At 40.2% G+C, this 24,701-nt stretch overlaps 1 protein-coding gene across 5 annotated transcripts in view; it reads right to left on the bottom strand.

Annotated features, from left to right (window-relative positions):
* The window catches only part of Pan3 (poly(A) specific ribonuclease subunit PAN3), a 126,886-nt gene that overhangs the window by 23,339 nt on the left and 78,846 nt on the right, over positions 1-24,701 (bottom strand). For 4 of the 5 annotated variants that reach the window (XM_052754533.1, XM_052754532.1, XM_052754531.1 and 1 more), the window contains 3 exons: positions 5,271-5,518; positions 3,183-3,287; positions 2,088-2,145 (listed from right to left, as the gene is read on the bottom strand). In XM_052754533.1, the coding sequence (XP_052610493.1) occupies positions 2,088-2,145; positions 3,183-3,287; positions 5,271-5,518 (411 nt within the window). Of the gene's footprint in view, positions 1-2,087; positions 2,146-3,182; positions 3,288-5,270; positions 5,519-19,765; positions 19,830-24,701 lie in introns of those variants that run through there. The other variant, XM_052754535.1, reaches the window with a different exon arrangement.

Here is a 24,701-nt window from a genome sequence, read left to right as displayed (position 1 = left end):
TGTTTAGTCCCTCAAAGTCACTCTCCTTTCCACCCAGTTTAGCCCACTCTCAAGTCGTAACTTTCAAATAACAAATGGCTAGTTCTTTCTGTCCTCATGACTCTCTTGGGCTTTAGTGCTACGACCAACTCAGCTTTTGAAATAGCTATTCTGTGTATAATGTCTTATATAAACCTGCATATCTCCTTGTCTCTAAGCTTCTCCAAAGTAAACACTCAATTTCATTAATACAATATTATCACTAATATGAAGGAAGTACTCACTTATAGATTTCACATAAATTACTTAAATTAAGTCCTGACAAGATAGCTGGGGGGGGGGGGGGATTTTCTATCTTTTGATTCTTTATGGAGATTACATAAATCATTCAAATGAAAGGTGGTATAGTTAAAATTGGAATTATATTCATATGTGTCTATCCTTCATGCTTCTATTATAGAACACACTACTTAACAAAGGTTTGAAAGTTAACACTGAATCAGTCAGTACTTGTTTTATACTTGAGTCCAAAGCAGTACAGATTCAGGGCTGGGGATTCAGCTCAGTCTTAAGCAGCATACACGAGGCTCTGGGTTCCATGTCCACAGCCAAGGATGAAATGGGCAGCAAAACACATGTGCTTTGCCTAAGGGTCACAGTATCTCGGTGTCTGATGCTACGGAATGTGTTTCACAGCTCTGCAAACCACAGGGAATTGAAAGAAATATCTAGGAAGGAATAGTCTGTCCTGTGCAGTGGTGGTTCTACCGATGTCTTTACTTGACAGAAACCACAGGAACCTCAAACCCTTAGAAGGTGCGGACTCTTTTTTTGTTTTGGTTATATTCATTTATTCAATGTGTCTTGGTGTGGACATTTAATAACACTGTCCATTGTGACCCGTTCAAATTCTTCCAGCAATGTATTCCATGATAGTATCTCTTTGGCTATATTTATTCCTTCACTGGTAGATGCTTATTTGCTATCTATGAGCTATTTTGAGAAAACTATTTCTGAATGTTGATTTTTGTATCCCACAACTTTGCTGAATTTGAGTATTGTTCTGAAGTTTTCTGGTACAGTCTTGTGATGTGTATAGCTTGCCATCTGCTGTCTGACTGGATGCCTTTATTTCTCTCTTCTGCCTGACTGCTCTGGCTAAGGCTTCTGAATGAAAGGGGCAAAAGTGGCATCCTTGTCTTGTCCCAAACGTTAGAGAAAAAGTTTCTGATCTGTCCCTATTCACTATTAGCTGCTGGCTTGCTATATACATGCTTTCTTGAAATGACCAAAGTCTGTCTGGATCTAGAATCAGAAATGGTAAATGGTATATAGATATTCAGCTTGAGTTTTCCAAAGCAGTTGCAAGTTCAACAATTTAAACTATCATCAATACCGAGAACATATGGATCTACAGCCTAAGTTGGCATATTGTCAGATCATTTCCTTATTTCCTTCTCTTGACACATTTATTGGCTATAAGGATTGTCCATAAAAATGCCCATATTCATCTTTGGCCATTTTCCGGGTGAGCTCTTTGATCAGGTCTTTTTTCTATTATTTGTCAATTGTACAGACTGTATATCTCCTTCCAAGTTTTAGTTCCTCTTTAACAGCAGGTGTCTTTGGGTCATTTTTAAATGTTTAGTAGAACTTAGCAATGTTTTGCTTTGTGATTTTGGCCTCCAGTGGTGGGGAAAGAGCCCAAGAGCCTTGCATTTACCAGGCAAATGCTTTCCACTGAGCTAAATTCACAACCCAGTATTTCTTCACAAGAAAAGAAGCTTCTTTGTGTGCCCTGTATAGTGAATCTTTACCTATTAAAATACTTTATCAACTTACTGGTATATACAGTAGAAGCTTTAAATGTTCTTAGGCATATACGTTGTTAATCTATTAATTCTTTATTAATGTGGCTTAATATAGGATCACCCCCCTTATTTATTTATTTATTTATTTGTTTGTTTATTTTTGGTTTTGTGAGACAGGGTTTCTCTGTGTAGCCTTGGCTGTCCTGGAACTCTCTCTATAGACCAGGCTGGCCTCAAAACTCAGAAATCCTGCTTCTGCCAGGGGTGGGGAAAGGGATGTATCAATATGCATTTTACCTGGCATATCTGCTTGATCAATTTGAGCCATTGTTATTAAATGTCTGTTGATCAGCTCCTAAGAACAAGAAACAAGTATATTGATAACAGATTTTAAACAGAGCTTCTGATATCTACATTTTCCATTATAACTAAATAATTTTTTTATTACTTTTAATACTCCTATCATAACATATCTAGAGATGTTAATATATATAAATCCAAACCCTAGCCAGGCGGCAATAATTTAAAGGTTAGAGACCATTTAAATGATGTGTGCTTTATTTAAAGGGCCCTTTCCATGTGAGATGGTTCAGTGAGGAAAGGCATTCACTGCCAAGCCTGATTAATCTGAGTTTGGTACCCAGAACCCACATGGTGGAAGGAGAGAACCAACTCCCGCAAGTTGTCCTCTGACTTCCATATGCTCTCCCTGACACATTCAAGTGAGCACGCATTTATACACAAACACACGAACAAATAAACCCACGTAAAGAGTCCTTTTTGTACAAAGAACATGAAGCACATAAAGGAAGCACTTTTAAATAGTAATTCTATATTTTGTACTTTAACACATTAAGATTTCCTTAAAATGGCTTTCTTTTTTTTTTTTTTTTGTTTTTGGTTTTGGTTTTGGTTTTTCGAGACAGGGTTTCTCTGTGTAGTTTTGCGCCTTTCCTGGGACTCACTTGGTAGCCCAGGCTGGCCTCGAACTCACAGAGATCCGCCTGGCTCTGCCTCCCGAGTGCTGGGATTAAAGGCGTGCGCCACCACCGCCCGGCGGCTTTCTTAAACATACACAAGCCAGGCGGTGGTGGCGCACACCTTTAATCCCAGCACTCGGGAGGCAGAGCCAGGCGGATCTTTGTGAGTTCGAGGCCAGCCTGGTCTACAGAGCGAGATCCAGGACAGGCGCCAAAACCACACAGAGAAACCCTGTCTTGAAAAACCAAACCAAAACAAAACAAAAAACAAAAAAAATACACAAAACTTCCATGTTCTAAATCTCCTTGCTTAGGTGATTGTGCGAGTCTACACACAGTAGCCTGAACATCCTTCCTCCTGCTCTGAAGTACAGCCAACAGTCAGGGTCTACCCTAACTTCTGAAAGCATACCTGTCGGAGCTCGTCAGCCATGAAGAAGGAAGGTGCATTTGCTTTTGGTTGCATATAAGCAACATGAGGTGCAGTTGGAGGATAAATATGATAGTTTGGAAATACCTAAAAAGGCAAGAAGGAGGAAAATGTAATCATCAGTTTTTCTCAATTAGTAAGCTTTATCATTTTTATAAAGGTTTAATTTTTATCTGAGAGTAATAAATTTTGGTACATCTTAAATGTTTTAATAACAGTGAATTAAACACTTCAAACACAACTGTTAGAAGAATACTTTCTGAATGATTCACTTAAAAAATCTTCTATTTTAATAATTTTAAAATTTATTTTAAAAATCATTTTAAGAAGTCTAAGAAGAAAAACATTTATCCAGCTGTAAAATCTCAGGCCCACTGAGAGAGCAAAACTCGCTCGTGTACAGAACGTCCTATTTCCAACAACTCAGAAGCACTTTTAAACCATCAAGGAGCAGGCAGTGTCCCTGTGGCTAACCAAGTCCAGTCTGCTCACACACCTGTCCAACCACGCTGCAGCAACACACTAGCGAACAGAGGCGTGTGGACCCACAGCTCCATGTCCTATCTAGCACACCACACAGTCTCCCAACTGGGCCAGTCACTCGGTTTCACTTCCCCACACTCAGACCCTTCTTTTTTCCCTTATCCTCATTTTCCCAAGCCCCACCCCCACCCCCAGAGAAATGAATTCAGCTGTTCTTCTGTTGTCCTCAGGGAGTCATCTGCTGTGGATCGCAACCAGAAAGTAGTTTTACAAAGCCTAAGCCTACAGTGAGAGTAAAACTGCCTTTCTCTTGCTTTGCTTTCCTTCTACCAGGCAGTTTGGTTCAACTACCTCAGGCTGTCAGAAGAGTGAAAACACTATAAACTATGTTATGCTGGTCTCTACAAACAGCAGAGACAGTGACAAACCAGCCTCTACATAGTAAGTGCCATTTCTTCTTTCCACAAGCAAGAATTGTTTTAAAGTACCGAAACTTATTAAACTGGTAAGAATTTGCTTGAAAGAAGTCTCTACCTCGATCACATCTGCGTTCACTGTTCCATGGTTATGATATTACCCCGCCCCCAAACAAAACAAAGCAAAGGACCTCCCAGAACAGTTCTTTCAGGTGCTTTGTAGGACTCACAGGTTTTTACACTCACTTCTAGAAGGCAGTGGGCACTACTCTTTTCATTCACAAACAAGAAAACTATCTCAGAAGTACAGTGACTTGAGTGGAAAACACAGCAGGACTAAGCCTTACAACAAGGACAAAGAAACCCGTTTTCCCGTCACTCAAAGCATCTTTTAGCAAAATATTAAATTTAACCTAGTCTGACAATCAAACTGTGCTATGGAAACCTATAGTTTAAGCTCCCGTCATTTTAATGGAATTTGGCTTTTTTCGTCAAGACTTATTTACTAAATTCTCTAGTTCACTTCTGTAACATATGAGGCTGAAAGGGGAGCCGGCCTTCTGTGCTGGCCGGGGTGGTGCCGCCCCACATTCCTCTCCCTCCCTCTGCTTCCTCCTTTCACCCTCTCTTGACATTGGGGACTCACCGAGAAGAAATCATTTCTTCTGGGCATGTTCTTCCTCTCTTGGTCTTTGTATGCACGTCTGTCCCCCAGTCTACCTTTCTCGTTTACTTCAGGATTCCCTTCCCATCAGCAGTTCTTTGGCTCCCTCGGGTCAGACTCTCCCAAGGACCACACTATCAGCCTCTATCACAGCATGCCATTCTGCTATCTAGAACTCTGGCCTTTACATTATTGCTTTATCTGAGACAACGGTGACTTTCATTAACTGAGAGACTTCTTCCCCGAGGGAAACCTTCCTTCCTCTCCAAACTAGAAACAAAGTCAGAGAATACAACTTTAGCTAGCCCAGGTGCTGACTAGGTAACCCTGTGGGGAAAACAAGCCCCAACACACTAAACAAAGGATGACTACAATCTGATTACTGAATGAAATTAATGACACGAGAATAAGTTAAAAAGTAAAATGCTTTTTCATGTCCCTATAGACCTTCCAATGTGAGGAGCAGCTTTCCTAAGAGCGCCAAGTCCCTCTTTATTGGAGCCGTACCATTCCAGTCAAAGGTGCTGGAGTTGTATCTGTATAGAAGTAAGTCGTCCCCCCGACAGTCTCCTTCTGGATCACCTGACCAGAGGATGGAGTCTGAGGAACGGGGTTATTGGCAGGAGTGGAGGCACTAGGCGGCACCATGAAACTCGCTGGGTTTGGAGTGTGACTTCTTCTTCTAGGAGCAGGAGAGGTGTGTGGAGTAATTTTGGGGGAATGGAGAGGGGAGGATCCAGCAGACAGTGACATTCCTGGGGAAGATGCAAAACAGGGTCTTAGTGGAGCAGCACATTGGTTTTAGAGGGAAAAAATCTGGAAAATAAAATGCAAACACTCATGTGGAAGAAACATTAATTTTAAGTGCAAAGAAAAAAATCTTGTTTTAAGGAAAGCTCCAATTAAAGCAAATGCAAAGGAGTTTCTTTTTCTTAATATAGTCATTTCCAAATGAATCAGCAACAGGCTCCTCCTTATCAAAGTCGACAACCTAACCCTATAGTAAGAATCACCAGAGATTTAACAAATTAATTTAATGAAATAATGAAAACTACCAGAACCAAGACTCTTGAATAACTCTTTTCCTCTCAGTCTTTTAGAACTGTTTATTACTGCTCAGACAACACAATTCCCCAAATATCATATTAAAATTCAAATTAATAAAGATCTACTAAATTCCTTCAGCCAAATATAAATAGCAAAATTTCTTGGGGAAGGGGGGATAAAGGGTGAGACTACATTAAAACACACGGTGGCACACTAAAGCACCAAATCTTCAACAAGGCCTGTTGGATGCCTGTCTGTAACTCTAGATACACACTAAACAGCTGCAAACTGCCGCAGATGTGTGTACAAGTGCAAGTTACTCAACCGCAGCCCATGGACACACTTGAACAAAGTGCCCTCTCCCACAGATGCTGTAGAGGAGGGAAAACTCGTGTGTTTACCCTTTGGAGTACTCCAAGCAAGCTGAGAAAACAAGACCAAGTCACATGGAAAAGCACAAGATGGTTCACAAAACCCAAACAGAAGTTATGCTGCCAACCCCATGCAGAAGAGCAGCTGAAACAGAAATGAACTAAAGCTGGGTGAAATCAGCCACAGATTTAATGGAGGTGGCTGGTTTGAGTAGAGCTGGAACAGACGGTCTAGAACTACAAGTCACACTTGTCCAGGAACTGTTTGCTATTTGGGGAGTGTCTAAAAACCTTTATAATAGGGGGGAAAAAAGTTACCAAAATACTCTTGGCCACAGAGCTATTATTAATGGGATGTGTTTTAATTTGTAGTGTCTTGTATGACATCAAGGTTTTGTTTTCAGGAAACAAGGTGAACGAGGCTGAGCTGAAAACTAAGAAAGAAACACTTCTTGTCTCTGAAGAGCACTCTGCCCTTCTAAAGAGCCTTAGCACATGGCATCAGAGTTTCTGAGCACCTACCGGCAGGCAGGCAGGCAAGGTATGAACAGAAAAAGGAAAGCGAGAGCTTAGAGAGTTTGTCATTTAATCAAAGACACATGGACAAAGTCAACAGCAAAGCCAGGACTCAACTCAAGCAACTGCAAATTCCCAACCAACTGCTGCAACCCAGTTTCCACTGCAGCAACACTCAAGTAGATCGGAAAGTTCAAATACATCAAGAGAAACTTTAAAACTCCATAGCCTTTCAAAAAAAAGAAAAAAGGGGGGAAAAAAGCTTAGAATAAACACTAACTAATTAGCTAATAATATGGGCTGCATTCACAGTTTCCCCTAAAGCTAGTTTCTAAGTCTCCCTGAGAGGAAACTGCTAGAGGTCACCAAAGATGAATAAATTAGTTCATTACTCTTCTTTTTACTATCAGCAATACGGGTGGTGGTAATTCTGGCTCCTACCCCATTCCAGGCACTAATCTAAATGTTTTCTGAGCATCAGCCTACCTTATCCTCATATCAGAGAGGAAACTAACTTAGAGGCCAAAAGAATTACAGGTAAAAGCACAGACTGACAAGATTTAAACTCAGATCTAATCCACTCCAATTTTTGTTTCATATGAAGGAAAATAAAGAGGATTTGTAGCCGCTTCAGCAGCTTCAGTGATGACTTAGCTTATGTGGGAGAAGATGCAGCTAAACTAATGGGAAGGTCTGGGCCCTTGGTAGGTATAGAATTAAAACAAGAATTGAGTCTGTAAGACTAAATGCATGCCACCACACACAATCCAAGGGGAGTGAAAAGGGAAAGCTGAACATGGCAGAATTTACATTTTCAATTTTGTGAAACTATTTTAATGCAAAGTTGTAGTCTGTACACGTGAGCTGAGGCTTACTAGAATTACTCAAACTGAAACTAAAACATGTTCAACAGTGAGCATTAATTAGTACCCACATGGATATTATGCAGCTAAAGGTAAAATTACCTACAAAACTGTCACCTGGTCAGTCAAAAGGAGCAGCTACGTGTCACTCATATATTTATAGAATATTAAAGAACAAGGTGGAATTCCCACACATGTGCAATGATACACCTTGACATGCCTATTAATAAACACACCATTAAATTATAAACAGCTTGAAGGCGAACACTACATAAACAAGGTGTCACACACAAGGTGCTGAACTACAGTCAACAAACAGACTGCCTCATCAAGGGAGGATGATCGACAGCTGGCTAAGCAACACCTGCAATCCCAGCACACAGGAGGCAGAGGCAGGAGGATAACCCCACATCTGAGGCCAGCTTAATCTACAAAGTGAATTCCAGGCTATCCAGAGTCCCATAGCAAGATACTGTCTCAAAAAGAAAACAACACCAAAAACAAATAAACATACAAAAAACCCACTTGATTTAGTAATAAAAAATCCTAGTTGAAAACATTTTTCCTTCCGTGTCTGTAACCACAGAAATAATTTCCCAAAGAATTCAAAATCTACTTGATACAACAAAACAGAGTTCCCTACTATAAATTATATTTATAGTGCAAGTTTTTCTTCATTAGAAATTCCATTTCATGTCAGTATCCACCTGCAATTTCTGTCTTTCCTTGAGAAGGGTTACCCTGTGGTTATTACAAAACCTTGGCATTCAGCCAAGAGAACTGTAAATCAGAGTAACTAACATGTAACAAATCAGCATAGAAAACAATTTAGAAGAATGAAAACATGTATCTTAAATACTTCAAATTAACACTATTCACCACCATAATTTCTGAATTACCATTTTTGTCAATCATGGTCAGGGTGACAGTGGTCTATATTTTCGAGCTGAGAAATAGAAGTGACTGTCAGGGGATTAAAGGTGTGTGCCACCATGCCCTACCAGTACTTCTGAAAATCTTAAGAGAAACAAAAGACATGCAAAGAGTGAAAAAATTCATCAAATTAAATGATTATACAAAACAAAAGCTAACAGACACCAGATCAATCTTTTTTTTTTTTCCCCTACAAATAGAACTAGTTTGGACAACACTGCTTCTGGAAACCAAGAGCACACACAAAGCCCTCTTCAACCCCATGGTGGGTATGGATATGGATACACAGTACTAGAAAAGCGTGTACCACAAAGAGCTTATAATACAGCCAGGAGTAACGCCAAGAAAAGAGCAAGAGCAAGAGCTAAAGCAGACTCTGAAGGCATTCGAAATGGAGCCTTGAGTCCCTAACACATGGAGAACAGAACCAAAACCCTGTGCAAAGCAAGGATTCGGGAAAAGATGCAGACCAGTGACTACAGAGCTACAGTAGAAAGGGGACCCTGTCTGTACAGAGGGAAGGAAAGGGCAGGGGTTGATCTGAAGAAACTGGAATATTACACACTGTAGGCACCACTCAAGTTACACTGTCCTTTGCAAATATGAACATTAGCTGTCAACCCACACACATCTCCTGCACAGGCATGAGACTCCACATTACGGGAATGCAATGGGCACACAGAGGAAGGGAGTACTACATCACCTTCATGAATGCTTCCACTGCCCACAAGTTGTGCATGCTCCCTAGGAAGTAACCCGACTTGGGAACTCAAGCATAGAAGCATATACCAATAATCCCACTACTCAGGAGGCAGAGGCAGGACTTCCAGCTCAAGGCTAGCCTGTACCATGTAGCTAGAACCTGTTTCAGAAATCAAAAAGTAACAAAATTCACATACACAATATTCATGAAAATTTACCCTGATACAAAGTATCCTAGATAACAGTATATAAAGAGAGCTATAAAAAAAATTAAATAAACCCCACTACTAAAACAAAGGACACAAAAATGACAAACAAGGTATTTGTTCTTTGAACAGAGCAAATAGGCTCTCTAAAAGTTTTTTTTTTTTTTAAAAAAAAAGAAGGTAAAAGCGTCAAAACTGAAAAAGCTCTCAGAAAGTGAACTAAAGCAGATCAAAACAAGAAAAGGCACTGAGGAGACTAGCTAAAAATAAAACTAGAGAGTACAAACACCTGATTAAGAGACATAAAATATAAAATAAAGTTGAACATCCAGGAGAAAAAAAAGTTCTGGAGAAGCAATATTTAATCAGAAAAAACAACAACAACAAAAACCCACACATACACCTCATCAATAAATTCTGAGAATAAGCCAGGTGTGGCTTATTATTAATGCCAGCACTCAGGAAGCAGAGGCAGGAGGATCTTTATGAGTTTGAGGACAGCCTGGTCTACACAGTGAAACCCTGTCTCGAAAAACAAAAAAAAAGGAAAAAAAATTCTGAGAACAAGGGCTCTGAGCAGTAAAGAACAAATCCTTTCTGACTATGCAATGCTGTGATGGCCAAACGACAGAACATACTGAGAAAACCGATTCTCTAAGAGCAGAAGGAGGAAAGGCTGTGTGTGTGTGTGTGTGTGTGTGTGTGTGTGTGTGTGTGTGTGTGTGTGTGTGTGTGTGTGTGTGTGCGCGCGCGCGCGCGCGCGCGCGCGCGCGCGCACACGCAATGGGAGGCCACAACTTCAACTGGAACACACACCAGAACACTAGTCTAAGGAAGAAAGATCATTGTCATCTTAAAATTCATTATGATCTCTAAAAGAGAGAAAAATAATAAAGAAAGTTTTAGGACACACCACTGGAATTTCTGTGGTGAAAAACAATTCAACAATCAATTCATTAAGAAAACAATCCCTTACCTGAAAGCCTTGGAACATAAGATTGGGTAGACAGTGTTTAAAAAATAGTCTGGGATAGTTTAAAGCACAAATGTCTAATTCTAGAAAACTGAAATACTGAAAAAGAACAGAGCAGCTAAAAGCCACTAAAAACTAGTATTTGCTGGCAGTGTAGCTCAACAGTAGAGGTCTGCTTAGCAAGCACCAATCTTTGGGTTCTACCCTAGCACTGAAAGACAAATGGGGAAAAAGAAGGGAAAAAAATGTCTTGTCCTTTTTACTGAGGAAAGCACACAAATTAAAACTTTAGGATCATCACCACACAGAATCACACCAAGTCAGGTAAGCTGAACACCTGTCATTATATATATATATATATATATATATATATATATATATATATATATATATATATATATATATATAGAGAGAGAGAGAGAGAGAGAGAGAGAGAGAGAGAGAGAACGCGCGCGTGCCAGGCGTGGTCTTAATCCCACAGCACTCGGGAGGTAGAGGCAGGAAGATCTCTGTGGGCTTGAGGACCACAAAGGAGTTCTAGGACAGCTAGGGCTGTTACATAGAGAAATCCTGTCTTGAAAAACCAAACAAACAAACAAACAAATGAATCAAACCTAAAATCCTAAAAATAACTAAACCCATGAAACTATGAGAAGAACACAGGTGTAAGCCACCCCGGTGGCCTTCAATTGAGCAATGGTAATGCCTAAGGCAAAGAAACTAAAGGAAAACATGCAGACGTTCACGCTGGGACTGAGAAGAACTTGCACGTTTCTGTACTTTACAGGGAGTGATCTGTAAGATGGGAAGGCTGCAGTAAAGGTCGACTGAGTTCAACAGAAAGAGAACTGTTTACAGTGCACAATAAAAACAACTGAAACAGCTAGGCAAGCAACTTGACCAGAGATTCCTTCAAAGACAACATACAAACGCCACCTGAGCACATGTAAGGAAACACAGTTATCACTCCGGACATAAAAATCAGAACCACAATGACATACCACATCATTCACGCTTATGGTCAATCAAGAGCATGGTAACAAATGCTGTTGGTGAGGAAGAAAGAGATCCGAGCTCTTACTCCTGAAAAATGTAAAATGGTGCAGACAACTTGAAGAGAGTTTAGCAGTTCTTTAAATTATTAAAGTTACCGTATATCCTGGAAATCCCAATACCATGTATATTTATTTCCCAGTAGCAGTAAGAACATTATGTCAATGCAAAGATTGTATGTGAATACCCATAGACCATGATCATCAACGCTAAGTGGAAACAACCCAAATATCTACCAGCTGAGAAATGGCTCAGTGAAATATGGTATACTGTGTAGACTGTAACAAACATGGACCCACACCACTATGGGAACCATAAAACATGAAGTGAAAGGGCCAAGAACATAAAGGTCACTTAGTACAAGATGCTATTTGCGTGAAGAGCACAGAATGGCAAGCCCAGGAAGGCGGAAAGCAGAGCTGTGGTTCTGAGGACTGGAAAAGAGAAGAACACAGACTAAAAAGGCACAGTTCATGACTGAGCTCACGGTTACAGCTGCACAATCTTGTGAATACACCAAAATCAAGTGAGCCGAATGCACACTTAAGGGTTCAGTCTTACAATATGTAAACTAAATGCCAACAGAAATATTTAATAACCAAATCATTCCAATGACCCAGTTGATGAGGCAAGGGAGCAATGAAACAAAACACACACAAAACCCACCTCATTTACATTAACTAGTGGTTAAAAAAAATAAGCATAAACTACACACACAAACCAGTAGACTTTGGAAAAATAATTAAATTCATATCTGTTATTCAGATGACAATTTTATTTAAGCTAACCTAAAAAAATAATGCTAGCTCAGCAAAAGTAACAACAACAATAACAACACTAATAATTATAAATGTCCGAGCCGGGCGGTGGTGGTGGCGGCGGCGGCGGCGGCGGCGGCGGCGGCGGTGGCGCACGCCTTTAATCCCAGCACTCGGGAGGCAGAGCCAGGTGGATCTCTGTGAGTTCGAGGCCAGCCTGGGCTACCAAGTGAGTTCCAGGAAAAGGCGCAAAGCTACACAGAGAAACCCTGTCTCGAAAAACCAAAAAAAAAAAAAAAATTATAATGCCCAAGCTAAATATATCTGTGTGGGAAACTATGCATTTAGAAAGCCAGAACAGGACACTTAGAGAAACACACACACAAAAAGGAAGTTAGAAAAACAAATGGGGGAGAAAAGAAGTTACTACATCAGTAGTAGTAAAAGGTGATCACCTAAGTCCTCAAGATGTTTTAGAGTTTTGTAGGAATTTATCAACCCAGGGCTGCTCTTGCGGACCCGGGTTCAGTTCCCAGCAACTACATGGTAGCTCACAACCATCTGTAACCATTTCTAGGGAATTCAATGCCCTCTTCTGGTGTCCATGGGCACTGTGTTCCAACACAGAACACATAAATACATATACATACATGTAGGCAAAACACTCAAAAAAAGACAACAGGACACCAAAAAGGAGCTCAAATCCCCATGAGAAAAAAGTACTAAAAAGGCAGGAGAAATGGCCCAACAATTAAGAGCACACTACCTGTCCTTCCAAAGGGTTCTTCCTGGGGTCAATTCTCAGCACCCACAGGGCAGCTAACAATCATATTAAAGCAGTTCTGGGCAAGCAAAGAAGTATTCTGTCCTCTGTGGTTACTGCATATACACCGGGAAACACCCTTACACAGGAAATGAAAATAAAGGATAATAAACTTCAGGGAAAAGGTAACGAAGTAGTCAGATGTGACAACATGTTAGGCTCTGATGCTGGTTTTTAAAAAATATGTTGTAAAGATACAAAAATACAAATGTCAAAAAAGGCCTTTAATCCCAGCACTCAGGAGGCAAAGGCAGGCGGATCTCTGTGAGTTCAAGGCCAGTCTGGTCTACAGAGTGAGTTCCAGGACAGCCAGGGCTACACAGAGAAACCCTGTCTTGAGGGGAAGTGGAGGTATTTTAAAAAAAGAATAAGAAAACGTTAACTAAAAAGAGCAATTTGTAACACTTTATTAAAAGGATTAATCCATATAAGGCATAGTTCTTAAAACTCACAAGGGAATGTCCAATGTCTGGGCCTGGCGGCTTGCCTTTAATCCCAGCACTGAATAGGAAATGGCAGGCAGATTTGTGTAATAAGAGGCCTGCCAGGGAGAAAAATCAAGTTTCAGGCCAGCCACAAATACATCCTGAGACCCTGTCTCAAAGAACAAAACCAGAAGGAAATAAATTATACAACTAATTAGTGTGTGTGTGTGTGTGTGTGTGTGTATTCAAATCCCTCAAACATGAAGGTATCTTTGTGTACTGAAAAACTGGGAGTTATTATTTGTGTACAGTATATGGAAATATGTACATGCTGTGGGAACCCATATCTATATGTGGCGTTCAGAAGTCAAGAACATGTCTTCCTCTATCATTCACCATTTTATTTTTAAATTTAATTATTTTGGGGTATGTCTGTGTGTATATGTTAGGGGAGGGGACAGAGAGACAGACACAAATTGCACCTGTGTGCAATGTCTATGGAGGCCAAAAGTGCAAGATTCCTTGTGAGCCACCAGATGTGGGTTCTGGGAACTGAACTCAGGTCCACTGAAAGAGCAAGCAAGTGCTCCTAACCACTAAGCCATCTCTCTAACATCTCCATTTAATTTTCTGAGGTAGGGAACCAACTAGCTAGACTGGCTGACCAGCAAGCCTCTGGACTGCTCCTGTCCCTGCCCCCACGACGAGGATTACAGGGGTATACCTCTGTACCCAGATTTGTATGTGAGCATTTCCTGAGAATCCAAACACAGGTCTTGAAGCTTGCTCAGCAATTACCTTACCCAATGAGCCATTTCCCCAGCTCCAAGAAACAGAAATTGAAACTGGCTTCTCAGACTGGTAAAGATAATAAAGTTTAACTGGAGGCTGGCATGTCAGCTTAGTGGGTAAAGGCACTTACTACCCAATATGATGGCTAGAGGCCCTCCAGGATACATACAGTGTAAACAAAGTCAGCTGGATGACCTAGCAGTTAGAGGGCTTGCTGTGAAAGCCTGCCTACTAGTTTGATCCTGGAACCCATGGCCAAGGTGGAAGACTCATCGTTCAGTGTCTCAGGAGAAAATGCTAAGGTTATTTTAGATTCCATGCTAGGACAACTATAAGTAGTCTTTCCAGGGTGAGTAAGTTGGCTCATCAGGTCAAAATGCTTACCTTGAAAACATGGTAACCTGTACCTGATGCCCAGAGCCCATGCAGAGGTGAAAAATCCATCCCAAAAAGTCATCCTCTGACCTCCACTCATGCTTAGTGGTATGTATGCCCACACATACACACATAAAAAAAAAATCTGCTGGGTGGTGGTGGCGCACGCCTTTAATCCCAGCACTCGGGAGGCAGAGGCAGGTGGATCTCTTTGAGTTTGAGGCCAGCCTGGTATACAGATCGAGTTCCAGGACAGGATCCAAGCTACACAGAGACATCCTGTCTCGAAAAACCAAAAAACAAACAAACAAAAAACAAAAACAAAAAAGCCAACCAACAAAATAATAGAAATAACCTAATTTTTAAAAATAAGTAATTATTTTCTTCAATGGGAAAATTTAGAATAGATGCTTCCTCAGAAACAAATGTATCCAAGGTCCCCAGAATAACCGTCATATAAAATTGCAAAATACTGCTTTTAAAACTGAGAATAGAGCCGGGCGGTGGTGGCGCACGCCTTTAATCCCAGCACTCGGGAGGCAGAGCCAGGCGGATCTCTGTGAGTTCGAGGCCAGCCTGGACTACCAAGTGAGTTCCAGGAAAGGCGCAAAGCTACACAGAGAAACCCTGTCTCGAAAAAACCAAAAAAAAAAAAAAAAAAAAACCTGAGAATAAGGGCTGGAGAGATGGCACAGTGGTTAAGAGCACTGGCTGCTCTTCCATAGGACCCAGGTTCAATTCCCAGCAACCACTTGGTGGCTTACAATCTTCTCCAGTGGGATCTGATGCCCTCTTTTGACATAAAGGTATACATGCAGATAGAGCACTCACATTAAATAAATAACCAAACAGCTGGGAAAAAGACAAAAATGTCATGTGTCCAAATCTAAATGACATCAAACTAAGGGTGCCTAGCTAGCACATTTGGGGGGTGGGGGTGGGGAAGCCAGAAATAAAACTACCGTTTGTAGAAAATCTACCAGCTATTACATATCTACACAACAGAAATAGTGAACCAGGAAACACTGCTTCTTAAGGGCATCAATTCTAGTACTACCTGAGAAGAAATCCGACAACCATGTATAAGATCCAAACACAAAGCTATAAAATTTCATGGAAAGTTTTAAGATAAACACGTTAGAGACAATTTGGAAAAAGAAATGGAGGGATAGAATTCTCTTTTGGACAGCGTTGTATAAAGGCGATTCCCTTCACTTCTAACAACTTGCTCCTACAGATGCCAGTGCTCCTTGTCAACACAAGGTATGATGAGAGGGAGCCGTACGGAATGTACAGCAACTTTCAACTTTCTAAAATAAGACATTTCAAAGTAACAACATCAGAAACACTCCTTCTGTTGTTGCTTATATGTAAAGCTGCTTTATACAACTTAAATTCTTCAGTAAATTTTAGTGATTAAAAACACCTTGAGTCCAAGACCCTTCCACACATTCAGAAAGTCACTAGCATGTATACTACGCAACATATAGTTCTACTAACAGCTGAGATGTGTCACTGTGACGCACAATCAACAGTAAGAGAAAGCGGTAAGTGGAACCCAAAGAACACATGGTATGGTCCATGAATGCACGCTGCACTCTACATGTGCAATTTAATAGCAAAGAGAAACAAACCCATGAGGATTTGGTGCCCAAAGTCTTTACTCTGGACTGGTCCCAAAGGTGTCCTGGGCCAGTACAAAAGTTAGGAAGTCTGGACCACAAACACCACGGCAGAAGAGCGCTGCAGCAAAAAGGCCTGAGCAGTCTTCAAACTCAAGTGCTCACATAGCAGCTGGGCAGCAGCCCACAAGCAGGCCTTTAAGGGTTGCAATTTGGGTCTAATTTCTGCACAGACACCACCAATTGCCTCCACGCTGGTACCATCTGATCATCACTCTGTTCTACAATTACGACAAAGAAACGAAAGAGCAAATGCTCTGGTCTTCTTGACTGAATACATTTCCTAGGCAAGAATAAAAAGAAAAAGGGTTTTCTGGGGGGAGGAAAAAAGATCATGGTAATGAGCTGGGGATATAGTTTGGTGGTAGTCTTCACTAGCGCAGTACCACAGATCCTGAGTTCGAGACCCAGTAAAACAAACACACACACACACACACACACACTATAGGCACGCATGCTAATTTTAAAAGGGGCTAGAGAGATACATCTATGGCTAAGAGCACCTACTGTTCCTCCAGAGGTTATGAGTTTGATTCCCAGCACCCACACTGGGTGGGGTTCGCAATTAAATGTAACTCTAGCTCCAAGGAAAACAATGCCCTCTTCCGGTCTCTCAGGGAATGTGCTTGCATGCAGCACATATACACACAATTTACTCACATATACACATACAGATAAAAATGTCAAAAAAGTGGGTATTTAAAAATAAAAGGTAACACTGGTATAGAATATGCAAGCCCCTAAACCCAGAATGCATGAGAAATGGGGAAATGGCAGCTTTAAAAGTTACAGGGACTCAACTTTTTAATAGATAAAACTGTCTTTTAATGACTAGCAATTTAAGTCAGAGCAAACTATGTCAATTAAATGACGTTTGTTTAGCCTACTGATGTTTTAAGAAGAGAAAGTAAAACATATCCACAACCATTCTAAAGGACATTTCATGACGTACAGCTAATTTTGTTCTCTGTAATACAGTTTTGACACAGACACACAGAAAAGTTGCTGGAAGACTTACTAAATTAAAAACTTACCAAGGAAAATAAAACGATTTCTTACTCTCCCTATTGCTCTGTTTTGGTTTGAGACACGGATTCACTATGCATCACTTTGTAGCTAGCACAGGTTGGGTTTGAACTGACAGCAATCCTCCCACCTCCTCAAGAATCTTATGCTTATCCTTTGTATAACCTTGATCACATTTGTTTTTAATAAGGAAATCATTACTAGAATAAATTTAAAGTTCTAAATTTAGAAATCCTCAGATCAATTCACAACTGACATCCCACTGAGTTACCAATTAACTCAAGATGTCATTTATAATAAACTGCAAATGAGAATCTAATTCATTAAAGAGATTGCTTCTAAAATTCCAATTTTAAGCCCAAAGTAGGCGAAGCTTCCTCCCTCCTTACACACTCCTCAGCTACAACTGAGCATAGTTCAGGTTTCCTTGGTCAGTACCTCGGGTGCAGAGACTTACTCTGTCCCATTTAACCTAGATTTGCATCCTTAGTGATTCTGTAAAACAATATGCTTAAAAGAAAAAGTTACAGGACAAAGAGGAAATACCACTAAACACAAGCACACTGTTGAATTTCAGAACATATACCAAAAGATCAAAGCTACAGAAGACCAATCTCAAACATTTCCCTGTCCAAGTTCCTGACATTCTGCAATAAGCCTGTTATATGGTTGCTCCTAAGGCTTAGATGCTGGGAACCTAGTGTGATACAGACAAAAAAGGTTCTGGTGGTTTTAAAATTTAAAGGGTTTCTGGAGAATCCCAGCAATGTGGATACATGTTTGGATCTTTTCCTCACCAAAATACACGAGCTATCCTTGCCTCCCCCAAAGGCTATCATTAATTGATGAGCTGTATTTTACTGAAAGAAAAGGAAAAAGAAAAACAGATGACCTTAGGACTCAGGAATACAACAAATCTTGATTATGTCTGTGGTCACATTGTGTCTATGAAACTAATGGCAATAATACTTAGAGGTCTGGCCATGGGTGCTTTTTAAAAAAAAAAAAAGGATTTACTAAACTTTAAATTATGATCATTTTATTATTTTATTTAAATCTGCCAAAGGGATGAGAAAAAGAATCATTAAAAAGCAGACATAAATAAAAGGATTAGGTCAAGCATCATAAGGCGTGAGGTTAAAAATTTTTCACTTTTAAGATTAATTTATGTATGGGTGTTTTGCCTACATGTGCATTTATTATGTGCGGGACATACATGCAGTGCCTGTGGTGGCCAGAAGAGGGCACTGGATTCCTCCGCACTGGAGTTACAGGTGGTTGTTAACTACTATGTGGGTGCTAGGACTCATCAAACATGGGTCCTCTGCAAAAGTAACTAGCCAGTGCCATTAATGGCTGAGCCATCTTTCCAGCCCCATAAAAGTGTATTTTAACTTCAGATTTAAATACAAGGCAGACTGTATAAAACACATTACCCTACCACCAAACAGATAAGAAAAAGCTAGGAGAATACTAAATGTTATTTCATTTAATAATTTCTTTGTTCAATCAAATTCAGTTCTGCAAATAATTCTTAAAACTGGCTTAAAGTATAGTGAATGTCATGCTTCTGGTCCTAATAATAACCACGCTGCAGCTAACATAACCAGTTGAACTGTACATAAGTCCAAGTTTTCAAACTGCCGTGTTAGGTGACTTGATACCTCTAGCTTCTAGCCTCAAAAATAAAAGATATTGAAAAGAAATTTACCTATTTGCTAGGTTGAAAAAAACATAACACGATTCCTATTTTTAATCACATTATCTCATATAACTAAAATTAATCTTAATCACAACATGTTTTCAATCCTTCAAAATGGCAATCCAAAAATATCTCTATAATGTATTGTGGCCTAGAAAATTAAAGACAAAGATTTTTCTTTCTGTAGCATTTTTAAACCCTCGGTATAAATTAAAAATCTATTTAACTAAACATATAATTAACCTTATTTTCTTTAAATTTCCTGTCATAAAACTGCAAGTTTTAAGGTAAAAATTACCTTATTAATATTTTTGACATTTACTAAAAATGACATTGAAATATCAGCCATAATCTGGAATTCACTGATCTGATAAAATAACCATCAAATCTCATCCCACTTAACTCTACCAGTTTCAAGCCACGAGTGCATATACTCCCTTGCAAAGATTAAATATCCAAATGCCAAAGGTTTACTCAAGACAGCTTATAACCCCATGTGAAAAAAGGGTAATTTGGATTTTTGAGCCACAAATACCCTATGCTGACTGCTCAGGACATACAAATTCCAATTTCTTCATTTTACAGAATTATTCCATGAAGTTTTGTGATTAAAATGAAAACAGAGTCAATAAGAATATTGATTAATTGCCAGAATCGATTCCTTCACAAACCCTGTTTTCACAACAGCAACCCCTTATCATTAGGGGAATTAAAAGTTGCTGAACTCAACAATCCCTCCAGTTAAACAAACAGACCCCTCATAGAGCTGTCCAACGCTGCCCAAACTATCCATCCTTTAGTCGAATCAGTCAGTTTCATGAATTGTAGGTTTTATCTTCAAGTCCAGTGCTGACTCAGAGGGTAGCTTGTTCCCTAGAGAAAACAACCAACAAAAATCAGAACAGCTACTGCTCATAGGCTCTTTCAACACCCAAGTGGAAAAGACATACTTATTGGGTCCAAAAATAAAAAATAAAAAAAGAGAGAGAGAAAGACAGAGAAAGACAGATCAACTTCCTTTCAACTACAGAAGTCGTCAATAACCAAGGGCATGTATATGCCATGGCACTTGCTTCAAGTGTTCACTCAGTTATAGCAAGGATGTTAAACAGTCAACAACGTTTCTAAGAAAAGCTACCATACAGATCCATCTGGTTCCTGACAGAGAAGGCACTATAAATGGCAAGTCCTCCAAAGGCCGAATATTGTTTTGTTTATCTTTGAAAGGCTGCCTTAGGATACTATGGTAGAGAGCATTAACCTCTCTACTCCAAAGCAGTGAACATACCTAGAGTAGCTTTGCTTCAGGGGTGTTCCTTAACACAAAGTTCTCATTCTGCAGTTTATTATTCTTAGTAAAAATAAGAAGAGGTAACAAACATTCTTCTTCAGTTCTAACACTGTGACCTGCCTTCCTTAGTAGTATGCCTAAAGAAAAAGGGTCTACATGCAAAGCCTTTGAGCTTCAGGGTACACCTCAACAATACAAGGCAGCCATTCCATTTCAACAGTTAGTGGTATTTGTTGCAATACTATGCTACTATGAGTAAGGGAGTCATTAAAAAACAAAGCCAAAAATGTACAGAAACCCAAAGGCTCAAGCTAATTCCAAAATACCTCTCTGAAATGACCGGAGAGTTGTGTTAACCTACACAACTTCTCATTATTTTATTGGGGGGGGGGTTGCTTGCATGTATGTCTGTACACCTTGCATGTGTCTAGTACCCTTAGAGGCCAGGAGAAGGTTTCAGATTCCTTGGAACTGGAGTTGGAGGCAGCTGGGAGCTATCACTTGGGTGGTAGGATTAGAACTCAGGTTCTTTGGAAGAGTAGGAAGTATTCTTCCTTAACTGCTGAGACATCTCACCAACCCATAATTTTTCATTAAAAAACCACTTGGTCAGTGTTAGTAAGTAATCAAGAATGTAAACATACCCTAATCAAAACAACTGTCATTTCCGTGTCTTAAGATGGAGAAGTTTTGATGTCAGTCTCAGTGCCTCAGATCTCTGATCTGTAGCAGAAGATACATTGGTGACTGCATCTTGAAAGCTGTACTCATTTGAACACTGGTGTCTGGCATTTGGGCAATTTCTTTTTCTTTTTCAAAGGAGCTAAGAGATCCTTCCTTGACTGCAGCAAATGGTATCTGGTATGTACTATCCACGGGAAAATGACAAAAAGACCCTCACAGCATTCCTGTATTCTGTGATTCAAATGAGGGGCTCTACTGTGATAAGCTGAGAAGCCCCCTGCGCCCTAACACGGTATAGTGTCCTTCCTACCAGGAAACAAGCCTTCCTTGCCAGTGATTTTCAAAAACTACTTAAAAATCATGGGCTTCTGTAAATGCTTCAGGGCTCTCTGCCAGTGCTCAATTTGAATTTCTGAGCTATTTTCCCACTAGTTATTAGATCAGCAAAACATAAAAGCAGGCCACAATTAGTTTGCACTTGTTTGGGGACATACTGACACCAATAGAACTTGTGCTGAATTGGAGTAATTTCATACAGACCACAAATGAAAGGCTTGCTCCTGTCAACCTCGTACTTGGCATACACTGTTGTAAGATATGCTTCTGCAATAACCTTTATTTAAAGGTACATGTACTCAGAGTAAATGAGCACACAACTCACCCATAGACCTACGATGTTCATATCACACATGACAACACAGAAAGAGACTGAGAATTTCATAGCGGATGTTACCTCTCACTCACAATTTCAAGCTACTATTTAACAAAATAACCTCAGCCTTTTCCCTCTAAGTAACTGTGAGTTAGTGTAATAAATTCAGCCCTGTAAATGCCAATTCTGTCTGTCTAATTCAAATACTGAGGCTATATACAGACTTCATGAGAGCTCTGCTTGAAAACCACCATTCTGAGCTGTAAGTATAATCCTAATCTACAGGTTCCAAAGAGATAAATACAATCCAAGGCTTTGCTGCCATCTCCTGCTACAGGTGCTCCAAGAGCTCTTCCTAACTCTCCTACCAGTTCTCACAGTTCCCAGGGGGTTTCAAATACAATATATTCAATTTTGAAGAATTTATGGCAAAATTGTTAAACATATAAAAGAGAGGTGATCAGGTAATTTTTTGCTTTCTACATCACACAGCCTATTTTTTTTAAATCAATTTGAAAGATAAATAAAAAAGAAAAGCCTGGGTACTGACAAAAAGAACTATCAATATGAACTAGATAGAGGCTGGCTGGAATTTAGCTAATGAAATATTAGCAAAATATGAATGTACAACATCGAAGTATAACTTAGTAGCAGTAAGGAAAAAAGAAATAGAAAAGACTCCGCTCTAACTTGGATTCCCAGGAACTCGATCATTTGTTTTGTTTTGGTTTTTGGTGTTTGGAGACAGGGTTTCTCTGTGTACCTTTGTACCTTTTGCACCTTTCCTGGAACTCACTCTGTAGACCAGGGTGGCCTTGAACTCACAGAGATCCACTTGCCTCTGCCTCCCGGGAGCTGGGATTAATGGTGTGTGACACCACCACCCGACTGATCAAGCTCTTAATCAGCATTTAAGAGTCAATGGCTATTCTAAGCAGGGAATCCTACTCCACGTCTAGCCTAGGGCTCACAACAGTGCCTGAACTGGGATTTTCTTCCCATGTGTTCAAGTCTTAAGGTAACTCAGACTACACCTTTCTTGGAAAGTTCACTAACTAGGTAATACATTTTAAACTGGTTAAACAGGAAAAAAAAAATCAAGCTCACAGGTTTTCAATTGTGTGAGTTCTTTTGTTTGGGTGGTTTATGTTTTTTTTGGGGGGGGGTTGCCTTTTGTTGTTATTGGTGGTGGTGTTTTGAGATGGAGTTTCTCTGTGTACCCTGCCTGTCCTAGAAGATGGTCTATAGACCAGGCTGGCCTCTAACACAGAGTTCTGACTGTCTCTGCCTCCCAAGAGCTAGGGTTAAAGGCACACACATGACACAATGCCCAGGGACTGGTTTTGTTTTTCCTTTTCCAGACAGGGTTTCTCTGCAGCTTTGGAGCCTGTCCTGAAACTTGCTCAGTAGACCAGGCTGTCCTTGAACTCACAAGAGATTTGCCTATCTCTACCTCCCGGAGTGATGGAATTAAAGGAGTGCGCCACCATCGCCAGCTCGGCTGTGTTTAAAACAAACAAACTTTACCCACCCTCTAAAACTCAAATATTTTCTTTCCATGAAACTTTATTACCTGCACATCGTTCTATAAATCAGGTAAAATTCACCTTCCAATTCCCTGACGTCTTGAGCTTTTCCCTCTAGAATTAAAGGGCTGGTCAAGAGGCAGGAGAATTTAAAAATACACATAAAGGTGAATGCTCCCAACCTGAGGTTTCAGAGTTAGGTCTCAAATGAGGAAAGGAAAGCCTGCTCTTGACCACAGTCTTCATAGGTGACTATGGTCCCTCACACTTGAAAGCTCTCTGGAACTTCAAAGGAAGAAGACACTGAACAAAACTTAATGTTTACTAATGACCTATGTGTGATCACAATAATAGATTATATGACAAGAAGTCTCCAGAAGCATTTAACTTTAGAGGATGAAATACACATGCAAAACATGTAGATATGGCCGGGCAGTGGTGGCGCACGCCTTTAATCCCAGCTCCCGGGAGGGAGAGGCAGGCGGATCTCTGTGAGTTCAAAGCCAGCCTGGGCTACAGAGCGAGTTCCAGGAAAGGTGCAAGCTACACAGAGAAACCCTGTCTCGGGAAAAAAAAAATGTAGATACAAACTATAAAAGTCTGCTAAAAGACTCAACACCACAAAAGCACGTAAGCACAAAACATTAATAAGGACTAGAGAAACAGAAATGGTGTTGAAGAAAAAAGGCATTTAACCGTATCGATGAAAAGCATCAGGCAAGAGCTCAATAAACAAGAATTTTCCCCAAGATTTTTAAAAAATTAACATTTATATATTTATTTAATGTATGTCTGTATGTGGTATGGAGGTCAGTGGACAACTTCCAACAGTCAATTCTTTACTTCCTGGGGATCAACTTGGGTCCATCAGGCTTGGCAGCAAGTTACCCATACCCAGGCATCTTGGCAGCAGCAGACAATGATAAGCACTGTCTTGGGAGCTTGGGAAAACGTGCCAAGGTCAACTGGAACAGACTGTGGGCTCTAGCACAGCAAGCCTACATGAGGCGGACTTGAGGAGACTATGCTTACTTTTCAGAAAACCAAGTGATACTTGGTGGCGGCTCCTTTCTGGACACTGCTAGTGGATACTGGAGCAGGGCAGCTCTGCAGCTTTTAGTCACATCTCCGCCCTCTTCAGGAAACACACATATGCACTGTGGCTGGAACTCATGCAGCTTAGTCAGACAGCAGAGGGATCCTGAATTTCTTCTCCGTTGGCTGCTTCACAAGCACAATGTTCATTCCTACTCTAGATCTTTATCAATTCCATGGTTTGTTTATTAAATTGAGAACTTTTACAATTTCTCATTGGCACATGTTGAATCTTGTGCTCTGGTTTATTACTAAGTAAACACATTAAATAGTCACACTGACAGGCATCTTCTAAGTGACAGATGCACAGGTGGTATGTACAGAGGGATATGACCTGATGAGACACGGCAAGATGGAGGGACATTTCATCTCCCCATTCAGAATGGTAGAGAATTCAAAATTTATCAATTAGTTCTGGAATTCATCATTTAATATTTTTATGC

The sequence above is a fragment of the Peromyscus californicus genome, unplaced genomic scaffold (assembly GCF_007827085.1).
Source record: "Peromyscus californicus insignis strain IS unplaced genomic scaffold, ASM782708v3 Scaffold_2__1_contigs__length_46816999, whole genome shotgun sequence".
In the NCBI taxonomy this organism is placed as follows: domain Eukaryota; kingdom Metazoa; phylum Chordata; class Mammalia; order Rodentia; family Cricetidae; genus Peromyscus; species Peromyscus californicus.
This window is presented reverse-complemented; position numbering and strand designations above follow the sequence as displayed.